We start from the raw sequence: 20,412 nt of genomic DNA on the forward strand, positions 1-20,412 counted from the left end.
GCAGGGCATTAAAAATATTTGAACCCTCAGGCTGTTTTGTCTTAATTTCTTTCCTATACATTTGGGAAGACCTTGAGAATTTAATATAATTCAATACCAAAATTGGTGTCATTCACCATTCTGCATTTCTTTTGCTTGCTTCATTTCCCATTTTCCCCCAATAAAACAATGTTACACTTTTTTGACTGGCTACCCAAATTGCCATTTGCTACTGTCTGACATGAAACCTACCAGTTTTCCTTTTCTGGTGGAAAAGCCCTTTGTGCTGATGCATAGGTTATACATTGCAAATAATGTGAAAGAATGAGACAGGTAAATAGCATAATCAAGTACTCTTCACATAGCATGTGGAAATGTTAGGTGGTGTTTATTGATTTTGCCGAGTTTTACAAGAGGAGCTGCCTAGGTATTAATACCTAGATTGAAACCAGGGTTTCAAGTTGATGCTGTATTTGAAAGACATTTTAATGGCCTTGGGGCAAAATGATTTGTGTTGTTTTGGCTAGCCCAAGGTTACAATGAAATATTGTCTTTATTACTTCTGTACCAGGGCTTCTCAGCCACTGTTGGGAATTAAAATGTGAGCATTAAAGATTTACTACATGGAGAAAACAGAGAAGATAAAGAGCCTCAGGATTCAGATCCAGGGCAGGTGGCTGTGCCAGCACCTCACAGTAAAACAGGGGCCATTATGGAATTGGTCATTGCAAATAATAAATGCTGGATTACAGACAGACTCATCTTGATCCTGCTCATATCAGTGTATGAAGATAACACTTTTGCATGATTGAAAAGGTCCATTTTTGAATTAAACAACAAAGCATCTGTAGTTACTGGGGGGGGAAACTGAGAAGCCCCCAGATCAGCAAAACAGCCCTGGCTCTTTCTCCAGCAGGTGAGGGATTGAAAAGTAAGAGCAGATGGAAATAGAAAAGCCCATCGGGAATTGCAAAAACCAGTTTTTACCAAACTAATTATTATCTACCTACATATACATTTAAAGGCAGGCAATCACATGATTTCAGAAAAGAGAGACACCTCAGCTCGGAATTGGCTTGAGAAAAATTATTTTCCAGATTTTCTTGGTGCCAGGGAATTTCACTAAAGCAGCCAAGGAAAGGACTTTCATATCTGTATATTCAAGATATCTCCTTTTACACAGCAGTTCTTGGGACCAGTGTGGTTTCTACTGCCTCTCTAGAGTGGACTGACTGTAGAGATTTAAATAAAACTTCATGTATTTTAATGCAGTATTTTAATACCCTTACCAGCACCTTATGGTGCTCATTTTCTTAATTAGAGACCTTCGCAGCTGACCCAGGCTGCTAAACACAGTTACACAAAGCATCTATTTACTGATATGTGTTAGTGTACTACTGAACTACTTTCACATGATATCATTTACATTTTGCCCAGCTTCATTGAAAGGTCACCCCCTCCCTTAGAGAATCTCCACATAATCTGACATTAACTATTTAACAGCAATAATGTTGAAGTGTACAATGTGGGTGAACCAGTAGAAAACGCTTCCTGAACACAGGAGTTACTATTTTGTCAGACATACAATACTTACAGTTGTAATCATTTTGGGAGTATTAATGATACTATTGTTTCAGTAGCTACCATTCCTGGGTGTCCATTTCATCCAGGTCTAAGTGAGTTTACTCACTTTGCCTTCAGCAAGGTGTTACATGATGTTGCTGCACTTAAGAACGTGGTTAAATTTAGCATCATGTAATTATTTATTTGGTAACAGACTTATTATCCAAGCACATACCTGCTGTCTGTATCTCAGAAAGAGACACTATAAATAGCTGAACAGCTTTACATCAGAATAAATTGGAAACTGGCATGAGGGAAATACATCTATCTGCCTGGTTTATTTTTCTCTCCTTAACGTTCTCAGCACAAAAAGCAGTATGATTTGTGATCTGATCTTGTTCATTAGAACAGAACAAATTTGTGTGAGCTCAGGAAGCACATCAGATCTCTGAATATAAATAGACTAAGAGGAAGTTGAACTAGATAAGTATTTCCTCAGACTTCTCATCTAAAGGAAATTAGCTGCATTAATTCATAAAAAGTACATCTGCTGTTATTGGGAATCCTGGCAGGAGGTGGATGAGAAGGGAACCATGGGCGATCACCTGCTCCGTGCTCCCACCAGGATCACATGCTGGGCAAGGACAGCTTGCTCAGGGCCCCATCCTCCTAGAGTTTAGCCTCAGATTAACTTTTAGGACTTCATTTACTAAGTTCTTCTGATTTATTTTTATCAAATTTATTTACTAATTATTCTTCTCCTCACCTTTTACAGTTTTACAGTGGAGGCTTTTAGCCTGCTCATCAGCCCCTTAATTTTATTTAGATGTAAATAACTACCCAGCATTTCCAAAATGGAACACTGGCCTAAATCTGCCAGTGGAACAAAAGTTAGCTGCTCTCAGAAATGTGCAGAAAATAAATGGTTGAGACTTTGCATTACAAAATTTGTAATTTTTCCTAATGCTAAAGTAGATCTGACTTTTATGAAAGGCAAACACCATTGGCATTTTTTTCCCTAGTGTCAGGTATTTATTCCAGATTGTTTATCAGAACATACAAGAGGACAGACAGTCAAAATCCTTTCCCCACAAGGGAAAGAAAAGCAGCCAGCCATAAAAGTATTTGTTTCCATTAACAGATAGACTATGATTACAACACAGAATGCAGTTGTTACAGTTTTTAGTTTGACTATATTTTACACTCAAAATATCTCTTTGTACTCTGAATTCATTCTATAAAGAGGGAAAAGCTGTTAAAAACAGTCTAAAGATCTAAAAGTCATAATTAAAAATCACATTTGTAACTAAATTCAAAGTTGTGACTTCAAAGAAAAATTAAAATGCTCTTGTGACCTTCTCTCGAGGAAGTTTTCAGAGGCAGAATGGAATGAATAGTGCATTGCATATTTTTATACCAGTGCTTCTGGTACATCCAGCACTAAATATTCTGTATTTTAAGATGGTTAAAATAATTTAGTTCTTGATCAAAAGCCAATATAAACATACCTCTAAAAAAACCCAGAATCCATGGAGCAAACAGTGGTTCATTACTTTGGAAAAAACTATTAGCAAGCCAGCCAGATTTGACCACGAGTAATTGATACTATCCAGTTTGGCTTAATTCAAGCGATATCAGCAAATTATAATCCTTAGCAAACACTAATCATTATTCATCCCATTAACAATATTAATAAAAGTCATCTTCTCGCATTAGATAAAAGGGATTCTTCCCAGCACCCTTTTGCTTTTCAGACTGCATTCAGGACACAATTTAAACCCTTCTGCACAATTTTTGTGCGAATTTTTCTTGTGCAGTCCCCCATCAGACTCATTCTCCTTAAAGCCAGCATTAGATATCTCATCTGCTTATCCACGGAAGCACTCGCAGGAACTATCAAGAGGTTGTCAAGAGGCGGAGGACGTCACACTCTATAAGGAGCAAAATATTGCTTCCCTTGCAGATGGCACCCAGTTTTATCTCAGCAAAACACCAGCTTCTAATCAATGTTGTTAAGAAATCTTAGAGACCAACAGCTGTATGTCTTGGGTTTCTGTAAATCTGACACAGTTGGAGGCAAAGCTGTAGTGAGAATTAATTTTGCCTGCTATTGTCAGCCTGGATAGAAATAACTGAATACCTGGATACAAACAGCTGATATGTGGTGCCTTCGTAACACCTCTCCTGAAATGCTATGCTATCTACATGACATTTAAAAAATAAGGTAGGTAAAATATTCACCAGTACTTTAGATGGCCTTGGAGGAAACCAAAATCAGCTTAACAAAACCAAAAATTGAAAAAGACAAAAACCATTACTGTTTCAATTGGATACGCTGAGAGTGGTCAGTGCTAGTCAGGTCCTGGCTATGGGTTACCAGTCCTGTGAAACAAGGAGCAAGGCAACTGAGAAGCATGCTTATGTTACACTTTCCCCTTCTTTCCTGTTTAGCTAAGCAGAATTAACAAAGCAGCTGTCAGGAGATGTTTAGCAATCCCATACTCTGCCAGTCAAAACCCTCTTCTATTAGCATCGGTGCCCGGACTCAACTTTGAGAAAATTTTATTTTATTGAAATTTGGCTTGGGAAAAAATCCAAACATGTAAAGCACCAGCCAAATAAATTACTGTTCCAGAATATTCAGTATATGAAAATGGCTGGGTTCTATAACTGAAGCTGCTCATAATTTTTGATAACAAACAAAATTGCTGTCTGAGCTTCAAATGTATCATTGAAATTCATGAAGGTTGTCTCTAGTTTTCTCTGAAAGTTTTGGAAGTCTGTGAACATCAGATGAAAGACTATCAAAAGGAGTAAAATAACTCCAAAGGAAAAAAATACTTTGTTCCTGAAACACAAGGACAAGCTTGCCTTGTATATATGTAAAGAAAAAATCTGGCAGTTCTTGAACAGAGGATGGTTTGGAGTGCCCCCTGCTCCCAATAGATAATTACACATGAAAGCCCTTAATATTGAAAGTATAATCCTAACTCTTAGTCAGATTTATCTAGCAATAACCTTACCAAGGTGTCAAGTTTGCTGTGACATACTCATCTTAAGAAATAAACAGCAATTTTTCTCTAATGCAGTGGTTTACTAACACAGACTTGTTTACAGTAATCACTGTGCATGTTTTGCTACCCATTTTTGGGGCTAATTCAAATCCTGGGCTTTCCTGATAGAAAGTAAACCAATTCTAATCTCATTCAAAAGGTTTTATGTACAACTTTTCCTTCAGAGGACAGGAAGGTGTGAAGATTTGTGGCATGATATCCTGCCCCTGCTTCTCTGCTCGGAGCTGACAAACTGGCTATTACCATCTCTGGGAGCAGTGGGAAGGACACCTCCCTCCCAAGCTCCATTCCTGAGACATTACTACTTGAGTTCTGATCACCTATTTGTGCAAAGTCAGAATATAGCTTTGCTGGTCAAGCTAGAGGTAAACATCCAAAAAGCAGATTTGTATTTTAAATAATCGTAGTTTAGGATTACTGAAATAACAGTGATATGGACTAACAGCCATAGTATTAAGTAATAGCAATATTTAAAGTAATACTGAAAATTATATTGAAAGGCAGTGACTCACAAGACCATCTCAGTAAACCCTGTCCTGTAGTTCAGTTGCATATATCACCATCCTCCCTTTTCTTGGGAAGAAATTCTTAATGTAATATTGGATGTTTATTAGTTTTGTAAAAGATTCAAGTACCAGATACATACTTTTTAATTTTTTTAATTGTCAGTTTGAGTTTTGCAGAATTAGATAGGTATATGAAAAATAATCTTGCTATCTTATGTTTTGAGTCAAGAATATACATAAAGAGGGTTTAAACACTGATAAAAACACATTTGTCATTGCAGCCAGTAATTGCTACTTGAGGACTTTCCCAAATTAACTTTAATCTTAATACAACCCACCCTGCTTATTAAAAAAATAATAAACCCCAGCATTTTTCTCCCCTCTTTTTATTGTCTCCACTGCTCTTTTTCCAGTCTCACAAGTGAAATGCCACATCTACCTTGCAAAGCCCTCTCTGAGTGGCCCCATTTCTTTTAAGCAACTTTGATCTTCATTGCATAATTGAGGGTGTTCAGATCTAACAGACAACATTTCTCATGTTGATTGTGTGGCAAATCTGGCCTTTTCTCCTTTTTAAGCAGCATATTTGGACTCAGCTTTGTTTAAGAGCACTGTACCAAAAGTTGATTGTAGCACTAACTGGAATGGCACATGTTATAAAGTCCATATTGCTGGTTATTTTTACTGATTATGTTCTTTTAATTTCTGTCTGACATAAAACTCAGTATGTTGCTGTTTTACCTCACCTCCTCTGACTGGACAAAGAGGTCAAACTGGCTGCAGTTCCCTGAATTTTGAACAGAATTCCTCTAAAATAAAACGAACGAGCATGATTAAGGGCTGGAACTCTTAAATTCCACAGAAGTAGGAACCAACAGCAGATGCCACTCAGTAAAGTAGACCATCTCAGCAGATGGGCAAATATGAAACGCAAAGGCTTTTCCTGACATCATTTGGTTTTAATGTGATAGAAATAAAATGCCTTGTCAGTAAAATATAACCAGACAGTTGCTTTGTAGTCATTTTGGATACATAGCTGGTAATTCAAAGTCCTGCTGCCTTTGCAGTATTAATTATTCTGTGCCTCTTTACAGCAAGAATATGTGTCAGACCAGCTGAACATACCACACGCAGCTGTAGTGGCTCGGAAGTATCTGTTACTCTATTTACAATTTAACATTAGTGAAAGATAGAGGAAAGCAACTTTGTGGATCATTTCCAGGAATCTAGTGGATGTATCAGACAAAATTACAGAGACAGGACTTCATCCCGTGTTTTGGAGTGGTTTTCCCCCTGTAGAGGTATGTGATGTGTGTCTCAGAGCAGAAAAACAGTTCTGTAGGGCTGAGAGTTGTGAATCTGAACTGCCTCAGGGGAGCTGGGGCTGCAAGCACTGTGCTTAATGACATATGTTCCCATTAAAATGTGTAAGTTGTTCTCTTGTACAAGTGGTTAACACCTTTTTAATCAGGCCATTTATTTCATTTACAAAAATAAGCACCCCAGTTTGGAAAATGATAGTATTTTATTGTCAGCAGTGTGTATATAGATTTATACATATATTAAAATATGTATTTACACAACTTCCAGTGTGGATGAAAGTATCTGAGACACACATAAACCTAACACACTACTTGTGGCACATATAATATGTACTCATGCTGTGAGCAAAGCTGTGGTACTCACTCAGTGGTATCCTGATGCCATCACAGGTGCTGTTTAATTGAGAGCTGCTTCTCTTAACCATGGAAAGTACATGATGTCTGCTGCTTTGAATCTCACATGCTTACGAAATTTTGATCTTTGGAGCACAGGCTAGGATGTGTCTGTTTCACTGAGCATTGAATTTTCTGAGATGGATGAATTATCCGGTGTGTGAGGAAAAATAGTGGTTTTAGTGTGTTTAATTACCACACAGGTTGTTTATCATGTTTTCTAGGATGAATTTCTCAATCCTGTTTTTGTGTTATTTTGACTGCCTCATGTATTAATTGTTAAACTCATCTTTTGTGACAACACCCAGAAGGCACCCTTTTATAAATCAAAAGTAAATATATTACTCTACCTTGCAGGAGTGCCATAAGGCTTAATTAGTTCATTTTTGTAAAGTGTTCTGAGATTCCCAGATCAGCATCAAGTGTTTGTTATTAATTATAGGATCTAGGGAGTTTATTGGATGATTTCTTAATTAATTTTCTTCAGGCAACCTTAAAATAACTAATTTTGTTACATCTTTGCTCTTTTAAATTCCTAAAGCACGTTTGCTCTTGGCTCAAGTAATTCTGTGTCTATTTTCCTCTCACTTATTGTATTTTTATTTATAGATTTTTTTTATATATATATACAATAATCTGAAAAACAGTCTTTTACTGCTTTCCTTGTGAATTCTGCTATGTGGATTATTCTCTAATAAGAAGGTTTTGTTTAAACATTAGATGGTGGGTTTTTTCCTGCAGTTGGGGGTGTTAAGTAATTTACTTGGCTTCCCCTGGGAAATTTGCAGAGATTACATGGCACTGCTGTGATTTATCATTTCCACTTTATTTCTGACTCATAAAGCATGCATTATTTTGTGTTTACCTTCAGCAACAGATCACAGGAAATTTCATCATCAATCAAAGCACTTTAAAATGGGGAGAAGTGATAAGGTGACAAAGGCACAGTCAGCAACTGTGGTTATTGGAGAATCATTTATGCTTCATTGTGTCGTAACACTTCTCATTTTATTGCTTTCCCAGGATCGGGTTCATGTCGATTTAGTTACTCAGATCCCAGCATCACGGTGTCCTACAGTAAGAACAGTTCTGCAGATTGGACTCAGCTGGAGAAAATTAGGTTTGTTACAGCTTTTTAATCATTTTCATGTTTTCCAGATGAGCAGGTGGTGTTTAAACCTGGTTCTTTTAAAACTTGTTTTATTTGTTAACTTTTCAGTTCTCCTTGTTCATACAAAAGATGAGGGGTGAAATTCCTGGCTAATTGCAGAACTGCCACCAGATTTGGTAAATCACAAATTCATCCATTGAGTATGTGGGAAGGGAGTAAGAGAATCACTTCACACTTAAAATGCAACTCCAATAACCAGCAGGTTCCCGTGCCTGAAAAAACAAAACTTTGATGGGTTTTTGCATTTTAGCACCATTTTTAATGTTATCAGTGGCCATATTTTATAATGTTGCAAGTATCTACTTCAGTAGATTAAAATATTCAATAAAAACATTTTATAGTTTGATATGAACACTTCGCTCTTAATGCTCTTGTAATAACAAGATTATGGTGAATAGTGCCTTGCTTTTAAACCAACTGGTGTACATGAAAAAGCAAAGGATTATGAATGGAAAATTTAAAAAATCTTTTTACTGCAATATCCACACCTTTAAAGAGAGAGTCAGTGTCGGAGATGGATTTTTCTGAGAGCATATTTTATTCAGTAACAATAGGAAAGGCATTTTGTGCAATGGCATATAAACATACAACTGGGGAAGAGAAAACTGTTATTCATATGTAATGTCCTCATAGCATCTCAGTCTGCCTTCCTGCATTACCCAGTGTCAGTGCTATACAAGTGACTTGCTTGAGCCTATTTTCAGTCCATTGAGGCAATTTCCAGAGCAAAAGGCTCCTTAATTTCTGATGAATAAGCAAAACTCGAGCTGCAAGGTTGTGTATTTCAGTATCTCATCCTCCAGCTCCTTGGGGGAGTGGGGCTACAATTTAATTGAAAAAAGCATAAATTATTCTCAATTTTAGTAAAACAATTGGTGCTAATTCTTATCTCAGAAAAATATAAAGAGTAATTCACTGCAGGCACTGAAGTTGCCTCAGAGTAACCATGCAATACATTCTATTTTTCTCGTACTGATGCAAAATTACACATCTAGTCCGTAACGTCAGCTCAGTTGCTCTCATAGCTCTACAAGCCAGGGAACTCAAGAGTTGTGAGGATGCAAACACAAGCCCTTGAGACCAAATTTTTTTGAAGTTAATGTGCATGCAGTTTGACCTCTCTTTCCTAAAATTTGATGCTGGAGCCAGCAGTAGAAAATAGGTCAATAGAGCAATGTCGTGCGAAGTGGAGAGGATGAATTATGGAAGGATGCTCGTTTCTCCTGTGGTCCATATGAATTGCAGTGTTTATTCGAATGTGCTTCAGCGATTTTCACAGCAGTACATGCAGCTCCAGGGAACGGTGGGAGAACTGGGGAGAGATGGGACAGGAGGGCAGCTGTGAAGGGAGGTGTTGTGTTGTGTCAGTGGGATTTCAGCTCCGGACTCCTGGGAGGGAGGGCAGAGATCTCTCGGGGAAGAGCGGGTGCTGTGTGTGGGCTCCGGGAGAAGCAGGGACAAGGCCTCAGCCCACGCGGCTCTGGAGGGTGACAGACACAACGTTTAGTAAGGGCAGGGCCATTCGTGGGGGCAGATCCTGGGTGTGAATATCGGACAAAGGCAGTTGCTTTTCAGTATTTTGCTTTGCTTTCAAAAGAGAAGTTCCTCTGTTTTCTGCTATAAAAGGAAGCTATTGGTACTGTTTTTCCCTAAAAGCTCTGGATTGTCTCTGACAAACTATTCACCCTTCAAAGCATCACTACCAAGGCAGATAGAACATTGAGTAGCCGACATCTTGCAAACCTCATTTTTGTACCTCCTTGCAGCCTGAGGTTTGAATGTACCTAATTCACTTGCTGGGTGGTTATTGAGCTTTAGCCCCACCCAGCAGCCAAGCCCCACACAGGCGCTCACTCCCCCACCTGCAGAACTGGGGAGAGAACTGGAATGGTAAAAGCCAGAGAACTCGTGGGTTGAGATAAACACAGTTTAATAGGTAAAGCAAAAGCTGTGCATTCACATGGGCAGGCAGGAGTTCAGCCATCTCCAGGAGAGCAGGGCCCCTATCACATGTCACGGTGACCTGGGGAGACAAACACTCCAAACATCCCCCCTTCCTCCTTCTTCCCCCACTTTATATAGTGAGCATGGGATCACATGGTCTGGAGTAGCCCTTTGGTCAGCTGAGGTCACCTCCTCCCTGCCTCCCATGCATCCTCAGCTTCTTCGGAGTGAACCTCAATCCTTTCACAGCTCTGCGGACAGGTGTCTGAAGAAAAGCTCAAGGTCCCAGTCATTGCCTAATAGCATTATTCCAGGTCTGACTCTCCACCCCTCGTTCTCCATTTTCAGCAGCAAGAGAGAGGACAAATGGCTTGTTTCTTCTGTATTGTTCTTAAAGCAGAACATGGAAAGAAAGACAATCTGGCCCTCCCCATCCACAAAATTATCCTGACAGCAGGGGTGTGAGATTGGAAGGACATGTTTGTCAGAGAAAATTCCCTGCTTTTCTCTCCAACCATTCTGCTCCCTCCAAATCTTCAAGGGACTTCAGAAGTCAGCAGATTCTTTTGATGAAGTAAAAATCACATTTTGTGAGACCTGTTTTGGTTATCAGCTTCCTTTACTTTCCTTTTGGCCATACCTGCAAAATACCTGACCATACCCAGTCACCATCTGTAACCAGCACTGAGCATGGATGTGGTCCTGCTCTGTCTTCCTGCTCTCCAAACATCTGCACTGATCTGTTGTTTATTGCCTTAGCTTGCACTCTCTTTGAAGCAGGGCTGCCTGTTTGGGCTGGATGTACACTGCCTCGCCCAGTGGGACTCTGCCTCAGGGCAGGTATTTTCTGATCTCCATAGAAGCTTTATCAGCATACAAGGGATGTCAGCACAACCGTGCCACACTTAGCAAATGTGTTAATTGAGGGAAAAGTGTTCCTGACTATGACTTAAAATTGGTCTAATTCCCTATCATTGTTTTTCAGTGCCCCATCCAACATCAGCACAATCATCCACATCTTGTACCTTCCTGAAGATGCTAAAGGAGAGAACATCCATTTTCAGTGGAAACAGGATTATGTTCATGCTGGTGATGTGTATGAAGCCTGTTGGGCATTGGACAACATCCTGATCATAAATGCTGCTCACAGAAAAGTTGTGTTAGAAGATAATCTGGATCCTGTGGATACTGGCAACTGGCTTTTCTTTCCTGGGGCCACAGTTAAGGTTAGTCTGATTTCCCATGGCTTAATGTTATTATTACTCTTGTAAGTAGAAGAAGACAGTAACACCTAACCAAACTGTGATCACAAGAGTGTTCAGGCAACTCCATCTGCTTCTAGCATTGGGCTCTTTTTAGCTTTGTTTTTACCCTTTCTCTGTCCCATTGGGGCTCTCTAAAACAATGCAACTTTTCTGCCATGACCAAAACTAAAAGTCAGTTTATACTGTCATGTCAGAGATCATGTAACAGAAAATGGAAAACAGCTTCCTTTCAGCAAAACAGTGCAATATTTTTGAAACAAATTCAAATCTTTCTGTTAGATCTTTTAAATATCTGGTTTTTATCTTGGTGTTGTTCAGCTACAGCTACTCACTTCACAAATTATCACCAAAAAATAAAGTTCCCCACTTTTTCTGTCTGTGAATATCCCATCTCCATTGCAGCATGTATTCAGGTAGTGGCTGCTCCCTAAGATTCTCTTTTTCGGTATAATCCTGTTTTAATATTTGAGATACAGCAAGACCAAGATCCATTCTTGAGAAAAACTCTGAGGAGCCCAACAAGATCTTTGTGCATAGTGTACCTTCACATGCAGAGTTGTGCAATATTTGGAAAACAACTGGATTCTTGCTGTCTATGTTTCCAAGCAGACAGAAGTTCAACAACTGGTGACTTTCTGGTTTCATCCTATTTTCATTCACAAAAGCAATTTTGATGTCAGGGTTCATTTATGATGCTGTTAATGGTTTTGGCAATTGCACAGGAAACAGATGTCGAATACTGAGGGCAGTTAAGAGGTTGGTTTTGGTCTCATCCTTTTCCCACAGAACCTGATACAAATGGCTTCAAATTAATAGTTTTAGAAATAAATATTTCCACTAATGTACTTCTCATAGTACCATTTTACTGGCTTTTTTTTTTTTTTCACGTCAGCAAGGTCATTTAAACTACATTGGCAAAGCTTTTACATGAGATTTTAGAATCAAATAATGTCCTGCATATTTAATGAACATTATGTGATCAGTTCACACTTGTTGTTTTGTCAGTCTTATGTCTGGATTTTGAAACCCAGCCCACATATGTGAAGGTGTGAAAGGAAAGCAAGAATTAATGTACTACAGACAGAGTTACTTTTTCTCAGTTGACCAAGCCTAAACACTGCTTGTTCTTTCTGAAACATGTATAAACAACATCTAAACTTTAGCAAATAACCCTCTTTTTTTGTTGCAGTTTAGGATTTTTTTTGTTTGGTTGTGGAGGCTATTTTGGGGTTTGTTTAGTTAAACTCAGCCAGTTTGTGCCACTACACAACTAGGCTTTTATGAAAGATAAAGGACCTAAACCTGGAGATCACTGAGCACTGAGCTTTTCTAGACAGAAATCCCATCAAGTTCAAGCCTTATATGTGACATGAGTGAGGTTTCACCAACATGCCGTTCCTCCAGGCTTATCTTCTGTTCTAAGTACAAGTGAAATGTGCAAATGCCTGTTCACAGCTGACATCTGACTGTGTGTAGCCACCAACACCAGGTTGAGGCTATGTGTAAGACTGTGGCGTAGGCACGCTGGATTAAGGCTATACATGAGGCAGGGCCTTTATTCTTCATGGGACCCTGCAGTGTGTCTGTGTTGTCACCAGAGCACTCCTTTACTCATTACATTTTTAAGGCTCTTGCTGCAGTCTCCCTCAGATTTTCAGGAACAATCTTGCCAAATATAATTTGAACAGATTTTGCAATGTGAATTTCATATTATGTCAAAAGTAAGACTATAAATTAGGTCAAGATTTACATCAGATCAGCATAAAACCTGTTGTAGCATTCTAACACCAAGAACAATTTTTTGACAATTTTTTTAGCCTTTCATGTTTGGAATGTCATATAAAAATTTACAAAATCTTTTATTATTTTCTTTAAAACACTTAGTTCTAATCTCAGTTCATCACAAACATGGTATTTTGTATAAGTAGAAAGCTAAGAATCCTTGTAGATTGTGCTAATGACATTAAATATGACATAGGGGAAGGCTTTAGGAGATTTCTCTATCATGGCCAAAGTCATTGGCCTACAGAATAGTGTTTGAGAAACCCTAACAGTGTTACAGGGGTAGCTTCCATCACAGATAATTCTAGTTCCCTTTTTTCTACAAGTCTTTTTGCTTCCCAGACATCAAGAACTTGCTAAATAGTCCTGATCTTTGTCCACAAAATCTGTATAGCAATTTAAATTTTTTCTTAACATTTTTACTAAGAGATCAGCAAATTGTGGTCTCAATAGCTGACTGCAGCTTCCTCATGAGGGAAGCGAAGGGGCAGGCGCTGATCTCTTCACTCTGGTGACCAGTGGTAAGATCTGAGGGAATTACATGAAGCTGTGCCAGGGGAGGTTAGGCTGGCTATGAGGAAAAGGTTCTTCCCCCAGAGGGTGGTTGGGCACTGGAACAGCTCCCCAGGGCAGCGGTCCCAGCACCAGCCTGACAGAGTTCAAGAAGTGTTTGGACAATGCTCTCAGGCACATGGCATAGTCCTTGGGATGTCCTGGGCAGGGCCAAGAGTTGGACTTTTATAATCTCATTGAGTACCCTCCAACTCAGGGTATTCTATGATTCTATGAAGTTTCATTGCTGTATCATGGTACCTTTAACTCTCACCTATGTGCCTAAAGAAGTTCCCATACTCGCTATCGTAATGCCAAACTTAATTTCAAGCTCACAAGACCTTTTCTCTGACACCCAAGCCATGTATGTTTGTGCCATACAAGTTTAAATTCCTACCCTCCTGTCTTCTCTCAATTAGTATTTTAGAAAGACTAGCTTTAAAAATCTTTCTTGAGGCTCTAACACATAAGATTAGGCCACTCCCTGTCTTTGAGAGCAAATGACATACCAGAGTTTGCATCCACCTAGGCAGACTGTCACCTCCCAGAGGAGTGGTGTCATCCTTGCTGCCTACTGAGTACCTGGCTTATATATGAGGGTACATTCCTTGAAGATATTGCCACTGGAGTGGACAGTGCAAGTATTACTGGGAATTTTGAAGCAATGCATTCACTCTGATTTGGTGGGTTTGGATGCTGTGTTCTCAATAAACACTGTGGGAACTTTCCTGTGCCCAGCTTGGGAAGCAGTTTCTCTTCCTCTCCCAGTCTGCTTGAGCTTGGCCCAGGGATTTCCTTACGTTTCTTGTGGCTGTCAGGAGCAGTGGCTACTCGTTTGAAAGCACATGGCTGGTTGCAGACGCAGCTGGACCTGGCTACTGAAATGGGATGCAAGCTGAGAGCTAAGCCATTGAACTTGCGTGTTTTGGTTCCAAAGAAGACAGCAAAAGGCAAGAGAGATGCTGTTAGCAAGGCCAAGCAACCCTTAGGAGATTAATTGGATCCACTGGAACGTGTTTATCTGTGTCGGACTGTGTGGAAGGGTGTTGAACAGGATAAATTCCTGACTGCGTTTCAATATTTCCAGTGACAGCTCTGAGCATGAGCACAGCCTGAGCACATGCTGAGCATGGTTAGGTTGCTGCTCTGGTGGTTGAGATTGCTGAAATGCATGGGAAGAGTGCTGTGCTTCTGTCAATAATGCTCCTTGGATCTCTACTCCTATAGAACAGAAAAGTGATCTCAGCTTTCAGTGGGCATTCCATATATATTTTATATTGGACCAGAAATTGTTGAGCTTTGAAGTACAATTTTTGCAAGTTTTTTTGCAAGTTTTTTTGTTTTCTCTGATTGCTTTAGTCCAAAATGGGTTGTGCAAGCTCAAAAACTGAGTTTCAAAAGGGAGGCAACCTCAGCAGTCTTACAGTTTATGTTTCTGCAGTGCTTTGATTACACAAAAGTAACATGGAGACCAAACCACTTGTCTCTGGAATTTTTCCACCTTGGGATAAAGCAGTATGGATCATTACAGACACCAGTGACAATGTATTTGGTCATGGTGTGTTAACCCAGTGACACTTACCGTCTTTGAGAAGAGTCCGATTACAGAATTGCTGTCTCACAGTAGTTGCAGCCATTCTTCACATGGTGGCTGCAGGTTGCCATCCAGCTGGCAGCTTGGTTTGTTTGGTCTGCAGGGTTTGGGGACTACAGCTGGGGCTGTTGGTGCTGAGCTCTGTGTGTGCAGCCTGGCATGAGATGGGGCAAGGGCAGCAGGTGTGTGCCAGCCTCACTGAGCAGTTTGGGTTTAGGACAAGGGAATGGTAACTGGTCCCTGTTACTCACGACTGTGGACATGACCAATAAACACTGAGAATATTCCAATCCCAGTACTCTGATTCAGTAAGCCCTTTAAGTAACAGGTCATCACCATCCAGCTCCCAGAACATCCATTTCCCAGATATGCATGCCAGTGTAACAGAAGAGAAAGTTGCATAAAATAAGTGGGAGAACTAAACACTCACACTCAGAAAAGTATGCTGAAAATGTGTGTAAAACACTACGACCTTTTTCCACACCCGGAGCAGAGCAGGACTGTGCACATCCTAGATCTGTAAGTCCTTCCTGAACCTGTGTTGTTGTGTGTTGCTGAGCAGAGAAGACATGCACGCAAGCCTGAGAGTTTGGCAAAAAGAAAGGCTGATTAAGCTATTCGACTCTCTCTTGTTCCAGAGTAGATTTCCAAATGTCTGAATACTCTGTTAATTAATGGAATGGCTTTGGATAATCTTCTTCTAAAACAAACATCCTGATATTCCATATATATTTCTTTTGGGTTTGTGCTAAAATGAACAAGATTTTTTTCCTTTTCTTTTGCTTTTAAATTCTTGTTTAAAAAAGCATTCGGGTATCCCTTTTCTGAATAAGATCAAATAGTTTGAAGGAGGAGAGGTGATGTTCTACGTATGCCAGTGTGAAAATGGCAAACTGAAATTGCTATGACCTTATATTGGTCAACATTACAAAGATACAGACACATCTGACAAGATTCCTTTGTTTTTTGAATAAGATATAAGGCAGCAGTGTTTGGTCTGTGGGCCAGACCCGGCCTTCTAGCCAGCTGCTTGCGTTGCAGGAGCCCTTATCCACCACATCTTCCTGGGAAGAGACGGGCAGACTTCCTGCTGCACCTCATGTGAGAGCCATTCCTGCTTCTCCGTGGGTGGAAGGAGGAGTGTGAGGGGGGGAGAGGTGAAGAAAGCAGTGCAGGGTGCACAAAACCTGTCAACTGGCTCCTTTAGAGTGTGCTCGTTCAGGGTTGTGGCCATGAGGAGGCATTTGTATATCCATAGGGCTGGATCTAGCCCATGGATGGAATTGCTTTTGCTTTTGCTTTTATTTCCCCCCAAAAATCACACTTTTAATTAAAACAATAATACTTAGATACAATACCTAGGGGTTAATGAGAGCTGACAGGTGGTTGGCTGTGGTGCTGTGAGCCGTTTGGGCAGCTGAGAATTGGTCTTGGGCAGCAATGCTGAACCTACACCTTTCTCCATGCCAGTTCCCTGTGGCTTGGAAGTGTTGGGAGGGATGGCAGGGAGCCAGCATTAGCTCTGAGCTGGTGTCAAAGCACAGAGGGTCTTTCCTGCCTCCTAGAAGGAAAGAATTTGATCTTCACAGGTCACTGTGAGATGCATATAAATATAAACAACATGAATTGACCCATTAGATGGCAAAGAGTAGAAACGACTTTGCTTGATTCCTTCTCACTCTAATTTTACAGTGGTATAAATGCACACCATTGCTTTCAGAAGAGAAGATGATGCTCAGGGCAGAGTGCTCCAAACATCAGTAGTTCCCATAACATAGAGGAATAGTTCAGTTCATGCCAGTTAAATGACTCATTAAGGAAACCGGTCATCGCCGGAGTGATCGGTGTTGTACAAACATCATGGAATGTCCTAGAAAATTAAACTCATAAACAAGCAAAGTGTTTTGAGCACTAGCCTTTGAATAACAGTCCATAATCAGAAATGATGAGTAAAAACACACTTTATAAAATGTTTCTTGCTACATCACAGGACAAGTTTCGTCCCATTGTTTTGGAAAGGGAAAGTGCACTATAACCCTCTGTGCTCCCGGCCTGCTTGTGCAGCCAAGGTTTTTGTTCTGTAGCCTACATTAAATGATGTAAAAATGTAGCACATAGGAAAGACTAAAGCTCTCTTTCTCTCATGGGAGGGTATTCTAATCACATTGTGTTCTTTTCTTTGGTTAAAGAAGGGATGTCAGGCCAGGAGCATTAACAGTCAAATCCACAGAATTTAGAATTTGAAGTTGTCCCTAAATTCTGTCACCATACCTTTGCTGGCTGAGACATTGCATAGAAAGTATGATTTTATCAGGACTTAATCTATCCTTGTACCTGCTATCATGTCAAAATTTTAAAATTTCTAAAACCTGCATGACTCATTTCCAGGAAGACACAATATCTAATTTATAGCTCCATTGACAATGCTGCTTCAATTAATTTTCTTCATCTTTCTTCTTGTTCCTCTGCTTCTCATATCTCATCTGTTTGCATTGCCTAGATTTTAATTAAAAAACCTCTCCTCTCTAAGGAGCAATCTGAAGTGGCAAAAATAATCACTTAAAATATTACAGTCATTAAAAAATTGGCTGCGGTCAAAGCCACGCATTTTCAATTTGCCGACAAATTATATTTTCGTTTCTTTTTAAAGTGCATTTTGTATTTGAATAGCATACGCCAGCCAGCCTGGCTATCAGAGATGCTCCTCCAGCTGGGTGGGCTGCGTGACAACTCCTTAATGGGGGAAATTGATGGCCCTCTGCTCGTGTAGAGGTGAAGGCATACTGGGCAGATTTCTTTCCATCTGCCGTCAGCCCTTTGCAAGCTGGCACTGCCCAAATGCCCAACACATTCATTCCAATGCAAGAAATGTCGCCAAAAAATAAATTGTGAGGCTACAGCTGTCTGAAAGAATCATCAGGGCCATTAGGCCCAGGGGAGATAATATGAAGAAGAGCATCAGTGTTTGTCACTGATAAAAAGCTAATTAAATGATGGTAAAGATGACTGTGAATACTTTAAAGGCATAGAGGTGAACAACATTTTCATGGGAGTGCAGGAATTAACCTCGGGAAGATGATATGCAAGGCCTCAGCCAAAAATCTGTTACACTGAGGAATTTCACACTAGTGTTTCCTGTTGATGCTTTGCCGAATGGCACAGTTGTATCATTTAGTTGCCCTCTGTTCCACTCTCCAAGTAAAGAAATCCCATACTGTAAAGCCAAGAGTTATTTATTGATTCACAAGTTTGACTTGAACAAGCGGGACAGAAGCTGGTTTGGATGAACTTCAGTGCTTCTGTTTACGTTCCTAATATTTGTCTTTTGAGTTTCTAAAAATCTTCAGGGCTGTGTCCTTAGCTGCAACTGTGAGAGAGGCTGGTCTAGTTGAGGCTTGTGCTACTTCCCATGGCAGGGTGGACTGGAGATCTGCAGATCCTCCTAGCCAAGAGGTCACGCTGAGGGTAGCTGATGTCTCCTTTGTGGTACTCACATGCAAGTCTTTACAAATACGGAGATTGTTCAGACGTGTTACATGAAGTAGGATCCCAGATCTTACCTGGGGCCCTTAAGCCATTTAGATGCTACAAAAAGTTGGTCCTTTTTTAGTTATGAAAACTTAAAGAGGTCCAGTTGTAAAGTGCCTGCTTCACCAAATCTGACTTTCCTGCTCTTGTTGACTAATGGTTTTGAGCAGTCATAATTTAAACACTTCTGCATCTCGTATGATCAAGAGGCTTTTCTAAAAGAACCGAAAGTCTTGGAAGTGTAGTGTAGGATAAAGAGCATGGCAGACTCTTGACAAAAGTTTTGTTCTGAAACCATGCATTGCTCTCTCTCCCATTAACTAATGTCTCCATAATGTGTAGCAGAAAGCTCACCTGAATTAATAAGACTTGCTGGGTCTTATAGACAATTTGGCTAAGAACTGTACTCATAAACTAGAAATACTGATAGACAACAGCAATTTTAGAGTGAAAATGTATTTTTTGTAGTAGTGGTACCAATGTAGCATCAAAGAGCCCCGAATGTACCATTGTTGCCTCTCCAGACACAAACCAAAAAAAAAGCCTGCGTCCCAGGACACTGCCATCCATTTATAAAACAGGGAATATGCTGGGGATGGGGACATGTGGGAGCAAAAAGAAATACTGCAGGAGGGGAGAATGCTCATCCTGGTCCTCAGTGCACTCTTCAGTGTAATCATTGGTAAGACTTGCTGAAGAGAGCACTAAGGAAGTGTCTGAAGGAAATCATGTGGGCATTTGACAAGCATGGTGGGCAGAATGGGCAAGGGCATGCAAGTTTGGTTGTCTCACCAGCACACATAGTGACAAGCATTGGCAGTAAAGGAAGAGTGGCCCATGAGATGGGGCTTATGGGAAATGGTGGAGGCAGGTAAGGATGAGCCATGCAGGGCCTTGAAAATGGGGAAAAAGCAGTGATACTGTGACTATCCAGTAGACAAACTTCAGAAACACAGCAAATTCAGAGTGAAGATTAGATTGAAAGTAAATTCAAGAATGCTGAGATTTGGGAATACATCTAGCCAATTTTCATTTTGCCCTATTCTTGCAGAGCAATAGCTTAACAATTACAGCTAGTGAGTAAGGTAGTGCCAGATTAAATTAAACTATTTGTTGGTTTTTTGGGTTTTTTTCTCTTGGGATCACCACAGTCCCAGAACAGAACATGGCTTCTTTCCTTTTGGCAACAGGCAGGGGTTGTTATTTAGGAACACAACAGTTATGGAAGGCTGATAGTCCTATTCCAGTTGCAAACAATGGGAAACAGCTACTGTTGTGAAGTGGCTTCATTCAAGTGCCTTTGTATTGTGTTCTATTATGAAGGTGATCTGGGAGTAAACTTTGTTAAATTATGTTTAACAGATTTGTCAAAGAATTTTTTTATCTAAATTAACTTTTCCTTACAAATTAGTTAATGTTTCCATGTTGTAATTTGCACAAGGACACACTAAATGTTCCACATGCATTTAATCCCCTTTAAATAAAATTGAACAGTGCTTTAGTTCTGGACCTACAGCAGATGCTTCCATGGTAACAAGGACAAATATCCTTGTTGCTGTCATTTGGCCCTTTTAGTTACAAATTTTGCATAGCAAGGTAATTTCCTCTTATAAATTATTTAAATGTAAATTAAAATTAAACAGAGAACAAATTTAATCTGGAATTCATAAAAGAGGACTCTGCAACTACATAATCCACAGGAACTCCAGTTTAGGGAGAACTTAATCCAGATAGTTTTA

General features: G+C 39.9%; 1 protein-coding gene across 1 annotated transcript in view; it reads left to right on the forward strand.

Moving 5' to 3' along the window:
* The window catches only part of RELN (reelin), a gene marked incomplete at its 5' end in the record, with an annotated part of 273,918 nt that overhangs the window by 138,269 nt on the left and 115,237 nt on the right, over positions 1–20,412 (forward strand). Inside the window, 2 exons of the mRNA XM_082280292.1 lie at positions 7,861–7,957; positions 10,938–11,178. Coding sequence (XP_082136418.1) covers positions 7,861–7,957; positions 10,938–11,178 — 338 coding nt within the window. The remainder of the gene's footprint in view (positions 1–7,860; positions 7,958–10,937; positions 11,179–20,412) is intronic.

Source organism: Coloeus monedula, assembly GCF_965178545.1.
Source record: "Coloeus monedula genome assembly, chromosome: 4".
Lineage (NCBI taxonomy): Eukaryota > Metazoa > Chordata > Aves > Passeriformes > Corvidae > Coloeus > Coloeus monedula.